Raw genomic sequence first — 9,261 nt, forward strand, 5'->3', positions numbered from 1 at the left:
ATCCTAACAGGTGCACACGTTCATAGACACAAACCCGTAGACCTATCCCTGAAGAGCAAGCCACTTAAGTTGTCAGGCTCCGATCGGAGTCTTTTGGACAGGTGTACACACAAACATAATATCCCCAAAGAGTAAAGGAGTGGAGAAGGAGGGGGTGAAGTCTTAATTTCCTGTGTGATGTGGCAGCGACCTTCCCACCATGCCTGCAAACACACACACACACACACACACACGTTGAGATAGATGATTGTATTAGATGAGGTCATACACCTCACACACCTGTTCATATGACTCACGCTGACAAGAGATCTGCAGAGAAGTGTTTATCTCCAGAGAATCTATTTCATACACACTCTATTAGTTGAGATCAACACAACACAGTGACATACAGCAGAAAAATAAGACTGATAGGAAACACACACACACACACACACTCATTGTGGAATGTGTGCTGCTGTGTCCAGACAGCACAATACTTGTGAATGATCCTAACTGGCTGTTGCTATTCCAGGGCTGAGCTGTAAGTGTGCTGGTGTGTGGGTTTACTTTACTATAACGTGAAGGCAAAATTGTCTGCAGAATAGTGTAAATGAATAAAGTTTCCCATTGAGAAAATCCTGTATGTTAAACAATGTAAAAAAAAAAAATATGTGGTTTGTTTCAAGAATGGACAGCTATTAAAAATTAAATTAAAATCAGCATATACAAATATATAATATAAAGTGTACAAATTGAAAGTTTTTATTTACATATACGGTGTATATTTATTATGAATGTATAAATATGCACACATGCAAGTATATATTTAAGAAGATAATGTTATATTTGCATATATATCAATATATTTATACAATATATAAAAATGATTTTTAATATATATATACTGTAGTGTGTATTTATATATACATAGTAAATATACACAGTGCACGCATGCAATATGTAAACAAAAACTTTTTAGTTACTTTTTTCTTAATTCTCCAAACGAGCTTCCTTTTAGGTACAGGGTGACGGAGGGGTATATATAAAGTGGTGTATAATATGAATTCATCGTATGGTATCAAAGCGGAACTCAGTGTGTGTTACTGAGAGGTGTATTTGACCACTAGCGTGTACGTGTCTCTCCTTCCAAACACCTTTAGGATATTTTAATCCACAGACCAGCGCTGTTGACACCTATTCGCTCTAACACTTGTTCCTCCATCACACCTCTCTATCGCAAGAGACAAAAGCTCCACCTACACACTGACACGCAGAGAGACAAGGATTCCTCCACATCTCATCTTCCTCTCGGAGGAGAATGGGTCATATGCAAATGAGTGTCTCCACATGGGCAGTAGTTTCCCACAGGCAGCAGGAGAAAGAGTGTTCCCTCCCTCTCTGCACTCTTTCAATAGTCCTTTTCTTCTGCCGCTAAGCCCCTCTATGCCCGATAGTGGCCCGCTGCATAGGTAGCAAAACCCCTTTTCTCCCCCTCGCTGAAGCTTTAAAACACAATAGCTCACTTAAGCATGCACACACACACACACACACACACACACACACACACACAAATACACACACAAACCAACCAATAAAGTACAAACGTGCACCCGGGCTAAAAAGGAGGTTCATGAAACCTGGGCTCTTCTGAGGAGAATGAAAACGAGGGAGAGATGAGGGAGACAGAAATAAAGAGAAGGTTTTTCTTTAGGAGTAATGCTTCCTCTCCTTCCGTGGGACCAGCGACCGGCCTGATCATTAATCCCCGTTTGTAAAAGCACAGAGATGTTTGGAAGGCTGTTTGCTGAGAGCCAAATTTGGACAGGGCCTGCAGGAACCAAGGAGCACCTGAAATGAACCGTGCACAGATTTCAGGTCTTTAGGGGATGGAGGATGATTCCATTAAGAATTCTTAGACAAAATTAAAGTTAAGTTAAAATTACGTTTTTTAAACAATTTCAATCAATCACTTTTATTTATATAGCGCTTTTAACAATACTGATTGTGTCAAACTATTTACTATAAATATCCATAGTGAGTAAGAAAATTATTCACCAATGTACAATATAATAAAGATTTGTTTTGTTGTTAAAAAACAAAAACCTTTTCAACCTCTGAAACTAAACTTTTGCTTGAGTAACCATAGCTGTATGGGCAGGGAAAAAGTATTATTGAATAATGTTAATCTATTTAACCATGCAGTCTAACCAAATCTTGGTTTTTACATTTAAATTTGAAATTAAAAAGTCCCATCCTGCATTATGTGATACTGAAAATTCTGTTTAACTCAGGAAATCAATTTAAGTTAATAGTTTTTTTCAGAAAGGATGCATCAATCTGATCAAAAGTGAGTGAAATTCAGTGACTGAATTTTTGTAAACATTAATAATTTTACAAAATGTTTCTATTTTTAATAAATGCTGGTATTTTAAAACTTTCAGTTTATCAGTGAATCCAGAAAAAAGTAAAGATTAGTAAAAGATTAAGCAGCACTGAAACTGGAAATAATGGCTGTGGAAAATGTAGCTTTGCCATCACAAAAGTAAACTGTATTTTAAAATATAATCAAATAAAATCATTATAAATTATAAATATAATTTGTAATAATACTTTAGAATATTACTGTGTTTTTTTCATATTTATGCAGCCTTGGAGAACATATCTTTCTTAAAAAAAATGCATACATGCCGAACTTTTGAAGGGTATGGTGTAAGTTACATTACATGTGAAGTTGTGCATGCCATGTTATTTTGTGTGTATTGTCATGAGTGACCTGAGTGGCTATCACTATAGCCTATAATTGAGTCCCATTTCCCTTTCTTTCCTTTTTATTCACCTAATCAACAAAACAAAAGGGCCAATTTCCTTGTCTGACCCTTCTAAAGAGAAGTGAACAAATGTGTTCAAGGAAAGAGAAAACACAAACTGGACCTCAATCAAATAGAAATGCACCACCACGCTCTGCCTACAAGTTCTCAGTCACATACAGTGTTTTTCACGTGCTTAAACACATTCACACACCGGCCCTTGACAAGAAGGAAGCCATGTTTGTTATGCAAAGCACAGAAAGGGAGAGAAGAGGAGCTATCTTGCCAGTTTACAACAGTCCTTCACTGTCACCTCAGCAGGCCTCCAAAACACTGACCCCCATCTTCAACAAATCCCTCCCCCATGTGACCTCCACACGGGGGGCAAACTGAAAGGGAATGGGGGTAAGACGAAAAAACAAGGGCTGCTTCTGAGCTTTGTTACCTAGAGATCTATTCACAGAGTGTGTATTTGTGTGTGTGCGTGTGTGTGTGTGTGTGTGTGTTGGGGCCTTTAACACACAGCCAATTTGTTACGCTGGACGCCTCACAATGGCACAAGGGGGGGAAAGTGAAGTCATACTTGAGGCAATGCATGGGCGCCCATGGCAGAGGTCACTAAACATCACCCTGCTACTGTGTCTTAGAGAAAGGGTCAAAAGAGGAGGGAAGAGAAGAGAAGAGAAGAGAAGAGAAGAGAAGAGAAGAGAAGAGAAGAGAAGAGAAGAGAAGAGAAGAGAAGAGAAGAGAAGAGAAGAGAAGAGAGCATTTCAGATGGACTTTTGGAGGAAGTCAACGAAAGCACGATGGATAAATGAAAATTTCCTCCTCTGCTGAACCTCGCGCACCAGGGAGAGACCCTAAATGTTAGCAGATGGCTTTTAAAATGCCCTAGCAGCATGTCCCGCAGAAAAGCAGTCATCCTACACCTACAGAAAAACAAACGTGTTTTAAAAATACGGCACAATTTCCTAACTATAAAGCGTCAGCTTAATGTGCATGAGTAAGAGAAATACAAGCATGTGTGTTTATTGCTTTAAACCCCTAGAAAGTCTGCTACGGGTGTGGAAATAGCCCAGCGCAGTAATTAAAGTTTTATCAGCCAAATAAATTCCGCTACACCCATTTTATCACAGAGCTGGCAGTAGCCTGACGTTGGCCATAGCTCTCCAAAGGTAATGACAGTAAACAAGCTAAATATTTCTCTTCGTTCGTTGGGTGTAGTTGTATAAATGCTGTTGGGTAAAACTTTGCGGGTTCTGCTCATTTCAGAGGTGTAAAGCCATCCCCTAAAATGTCTCAGAATAAAAATACAGCCTGGCCAAGGTTCTTTTGAAACGTAACCTCCATTTTAGAAAGCCACTACAAAGCACAGTACGCCCAACAGCCGCTGCCATGTTTATTTTCTTAGCCATGCTAATACCGGTCAGCCACATTCCTCTATTCCCAAACTGGGAGGTTTCAAATTGCCCTCCAGTACTCTCGGAGAGAGCCAAAGGAGGAAGGGACAGAAGGAGAGCTGCCCTGTGAACAACACCTGTCGTCTTGCGGACTATTAGCACCTTCACGTTTACAGCTCAAGCCCCTGATCGCCTTCATGTTACGTGCCATGAGAACCCCAAGTGGCTGGGAACTTCGTTAGAACAGTCCCATGCGAAAAGGTGAAAAAAGACACACAGTTTAAGCATCTTCTTAGCTCTATCAATAGAAGTGTTTTGGGAATACGTATGTTCAGAAGTGACATACTTGAGATGCTCTCTGTCAGCCTTTGGAGCTGTTGGTGATATAAGCAAGGTGTGTTTTTAAATAAGATTGATTAAGGCTGTACCGCACAGCCACACAGCTTTCAAGATGTTTAGACACAGTTCACCTTCCTCACATTCTGCAGATAACTTCACCTGAGACAGCTTTAAATACTCTGAAAAACTGTTGACTATTTAGCATTCCAATCCAAGACAGAGAGTCCAAATCTGTGGGTTGTTTCCTGGACTTAGTTTACTCAGTTCAACTAACTACAGGCTTTCAATGATGATATTTTTTTGTATTTCTATAGAATTAAGCATATTTTATTTTCATGGTATTCCATTCAGTCAGGTCTACAGGATAAATCGAGAGAACTAATGAATTCTCTAGCTTGTAAAACATTCTTCACCTGCCCAACAGCTCATCTCGGGGGTTAACACCCAGCCTTTAGTCACAGCAACAGGCAAGTCACAGATTTTTCACCTGATGGTGAAGTGCTGCTGTCACATGCTCAAAGTGTCTGGTAAAAGCTTCATCACTAGGAAAATAAACTTTACCTTCCCCCTCAGCCACTGTGTAGAAACCACTGTAACCTTTACCAACGCTCCAAATTAAGGTAGGCTATGCGATATGATTCATAAGTGAGAGTCAAGAACATTTTATTTATTTAAAAAGAAAATAACTCGCACTAATCCATAAATGCAAGTCATGCGACCAGTTGAGAACATCATAAAAAATACCGTTCTTAAGCAAATAATGTTGCCTGTATGAGCTTTCGTACGAATGCAAAATGGGAACTTTACAGTGTTGTGTTGCTTCCAACACGACAGAGAAAAAGCTTACAACTTTTGGTAAGCATTAATGTTTCTAATCACAGCTACTTTTCTTTGCTTTTGCATTTTACAGTATACATTTATGTGTTACCGTCTCATTGTTGCGTTGTCGCTTCATGCGTGTTTTATCACGGCAGCAATGCCAACAATTAGGCCTTCTGATAAAAGCCACAATCATAGAAGACCTAAGGGGGAGATTTTAATTACATGTGATTGTTAAGTCGGCGAAGGCTGCGTGAATTATAATTAGAGCTGAAGATGTTATGAACAAACAGTTTAGTACCGTTTACGTCGCAGAACTTTACAAGATGCTTTATAGCGTTTAATCCATCTGTGGCTGATGCAAAATAGTTCTAAAATTAGTGAGTTGAAATGAAAAACATTCCATTCGTCTTGATTATGGTAATTAAAGTGAAGGTACGTCTGGTAAACACAAGGTGAATCCATCTAGAAGACAGTTTGCCTCCAGTGAACATTTACTGTTGGCCTTTACACCAAACGGTGAAGCACTCAGGCGGCCACATTCCAATTATACACGGTCTGATCAACACTCCTCACGGCGGAGCGGAGGGGGAGGGGCGTATGCTAATGACGCAAGGAACGTTCATCACGCACCGGGAGCGCTCCTAGGTCAGCTCGTGACTTCAAATAAGGAACGGCCAGGACGCATAAAGCATAGAAGTGCAAACTTAAATGAAAGCGCAATTAATGAATGCAACGAGAAAACAAGCTTTATTTAACACAGAAGGACTGAGTCTAAAATTAAATGACGTAACGTATCATCAAAGCTACATCTGAAGGCGTTCACATGATAAAATGGGCATAAGCAGGTGCCGTTGCACCGCTCAGGTAGGTCTCCGCGTTCGGATACCTGCAGTGCGGTGAGCAGTGCCAAACGCCCTATGACAAAGCACTTATATTAACCCAACACCGCGGAAAAGCGCTGCGCGATGACCCTCAAGCCGCACGGTGTAAAATCATTGCAGGTTTCGAAACAATTTCAGAACACGCCTATGCTTTTACCGCATGGGGGAAAAAAAAAGATTACGAGCGATGCTCCGGCACCTATAAGTACCAAGGATGCTCTTTGCACTGTAGCGATGCTTTTAAGAGTAAGCGCTAAAGAAAGCCGAGAGATAACAGGCACCCATCCCTCCTGCAGTTAAAAACAAACGACAACAGCAGCTGAGAGTGAGAAGGCATGCGAAAAACACTACACATACATCTTTTTTATACCTGCACAAGTTGACATTTGCTGCAACGCACGAGAAACGCCTCCCGTCTGCTTTCAAAATGAGACAATGTATCTCAGAAAAGAGAAAAAAGAAAGACTCCTTCCTTGTCAGCAAGTTCAGGTAGCAAAAAAAAAAACAAGAACGAGATGCTCACATGGCATTTACGAAAAACCTAAGTGACATTTTTGTCCTCCCCTCCGATCAGGTAAGCACATATTTACAGGTCGCTCACACACACACTCACACACACACACGCGCGCGCGCTAAGAGATCCGCTACATGGCGCGCGCATGGCGTCAGCCTGAGGAAAAGTGTCTTTCTTCACTCATCTCATCACAAAAAAGACACTTAACACAACAGACGAGCAGACGAAACGAAAAACGGCGCGCTTTAAATCTAAAAAAAGACCGAGTTTGGACGAATACAGATGTTTATAAAGTGTTTTCAAGTTTATATTCCCTATATCGCGCGCGCAAGCGAGAAATAAAACACGCCTCGCGTTTTTCGCCATCGATTTCCTTGGTAGAATTACCCAGGCTCGCACCTACACCTCTGGACGCCGCTCGCCGGATAAATCGTTAGAACGCAAAAGAACAAATCGCGACACGAACCCCCCCCCAGACCTAAACAGTTACGCGCATTACAAATCGGATGCATAAAGTCCCCAAACAAATAAACTGTCAGTGCAGTAAGTCCAGCTGCAGCAGCGCGATTTATCAGGATTCTCTGCTCTGCTCGGGATGTATACGCATTCCTTATATAGGCTGCAGCAGTTGTTCTAGCAGCAGACAGCCCTTCAGATTCCTTTCCTTTTCTCTTCGGCGTTACCACCCAACTAGAAATGTGGCAGGCTGGCTGCACAAACAGGTTGCTTTAACTGGCATCGTGCTCCAGAGCACTCCGAGAGCCCGATCCCGCGGGGACGCCTAGACTGGCAGGACTGTTACATAAACACACCCTTATTTTTTTGCTTTGTAAACTTCGATCGGAGTTCAAGAAGAAACTTTCCTGTCAAATATCACCGCGAACCGCATACATGCCCCTGTTTTCCAATGCAGCAGCAACACAGAGAGAGCAGCGTGCTGCTGTTATCAGTTTCTTATGAGCTACATGATAAAAGTGCGCCTTGCAGATAGTAAAACAAGCCAAACTGTCACATCGGGGATTTAAAGCGACACAAATATTACTCTAAAACGTTTACATTCGTACTGCTATCAGGGGTTATTCTTAGGATTCTGTTAGCTCGCTAGCTACCTGCTACCACGCAGACCGCGGAACAGCCCATTGCAGATATATCAAAGTTTGTCGTTAACGAAAATAAAATAAAATCCCCTCAAGCCGCCGCTCTATTCCCAAACACGCATCTATGAAAGCATTTCCACCGCTTCAATCGCTCAAACCGATTCACGCGAAACCAAATCAGCCGCATCGGACCAAACAGGTACATTTAGAGCAAGAAAATAAGTTTCAATCCGCTCGGATCGAAAGAGGAAAATCTAACGGTGACGAGTAACAGGTTCGAACAGAACGGATTTTTTTCAAAACCAAAAGCTTTATGAATTGAACTCGGGGCGAAGGGGAATAAAAGGGGGAAACAAAAGCGAGAGTCACTTGTATGGGACTGGCTGCGTATAACGGTCCGCGCTCGCGCTGTGCACCGCTAGGCGGTGAGAGAGTCGCGAGCGCGGCAGGTATAACGGTACACTAGATAGGGGCTATAACACGGCGCTACTTTCCAGCACTTTGTGGGGCTCGAGAAGTTCTGCCAACGTCCCGGAGTCCAGAGTTGAATGAAAACAGCCGTCGCCAAGCAAAGCGAAGGGTTTTTACTCACCGTTTGTCCTCCTCGGGTTCGCCTGCTTTCTGCGCTTACACCTGGGGCCATCCGCCATGATCCTTTCGCTGTGTCTAAATGCTGCTGGAGAGTCACCTCCTCTCGCCCCCACACCTCCCCTCCCTCCCTTCTACTCCACCTCCCCTCCCTGCACCTGGTTTACGACACTCGGCTTTACGACATTACCTTCTGGCTCCTATACCTCTCTCTCTGGCGCTCAGACCCCCGTCTCCGGCCAACTCCCGCCCCTCGCACCACGCGCTCCCTGCGGCGCTCAGAAACGCTCGCCGATCAACCTGTGCATGTACAGGGAGAGGAAACGCTATTTTGATTGACAGTTCAAAAGAAACGCGAGTGTCTGGACAAAACAAACACTTCCGAGCCCATCACGCGGAAAAGCGCAACGGTAAACATTTAACCTGAATCGAGAGCAATGTGTTTTTTTTTTGTTTGTTTTTTTACAGTTAGGATTGATGGGGGCGGGGAAAGTTTGTCGCGTGCACCTGTTTATGGCGCACGCATACGCTATCTTTTGCTGCAACTTTTTCTCACTCATGACGAGGCAGAAAACTGCTTGTCATAAACCAGTCGCAGCAAGAAGTAAACAGTAACTTTTTATAGAAGGGGCACTGGCTAGCTGTCGCCTTTCGAATCTTATGAACATTTATAAGAGGTAGTTTTATTAAAATCAATAAATGTGTGGCCATAAACTGAGACACTTTATTTTAAGGTGTCTTTGTTACACAAGTTAAATGTGCTTACTATTGTAACAATAAATAATGGGCAATTACATGAAAGTAACCCTAAAGCAAACCCTAATAATAACCCTA

The 9,261-nt window shown here is 42.2% G+C and overlaps 1 protein-coding gene across 2 annotated transcripts in view; it reads right to left on the bottom strand.

The window, feature by feature from the left end:
* zeb1b (zinc finger E-box binding homeobox 1b) overlaps positions 1–8,569 on the bottom strand; it is a 56,173-nt gene extending 47,604 nt beyond the window's left edge. The window contains exon 1 of one of the 2 annotated variants that reach the window (XM_043253554.1): positions 8,432–8,569. In XM_043253554.1, coding sequence (XP_043109489.1) covers positions 8,432–8,489 — 58 coding nt within the window. In that variant the 5' untranslated portion in view covers positions 8,490–8,569. Of the gene's footprint in view, positions 1–6,598; positions 7,165–8,431 lie in introns of those variants that run through there. The other variant, XM_043253556.1, reaches the window with a different exon arrangement.
* Positions 8,570–9,261: the final 692 nt, after the last annotated feature.

Source organism: Puntigrus tetrazona, chromosome 12 (genome assembly GCF_018831695.1).
Source record: "Puntigrus tetrazona isolate hp1 chromosome 12, ASM1883169v1, whole genome shotgun sequence".
NCBI lineage: Eukaryota > Metazoa > Chordata > Actinopteri > Cypriniformes > Cyprinidae > Puntigrus > Puntigrus tetrazona.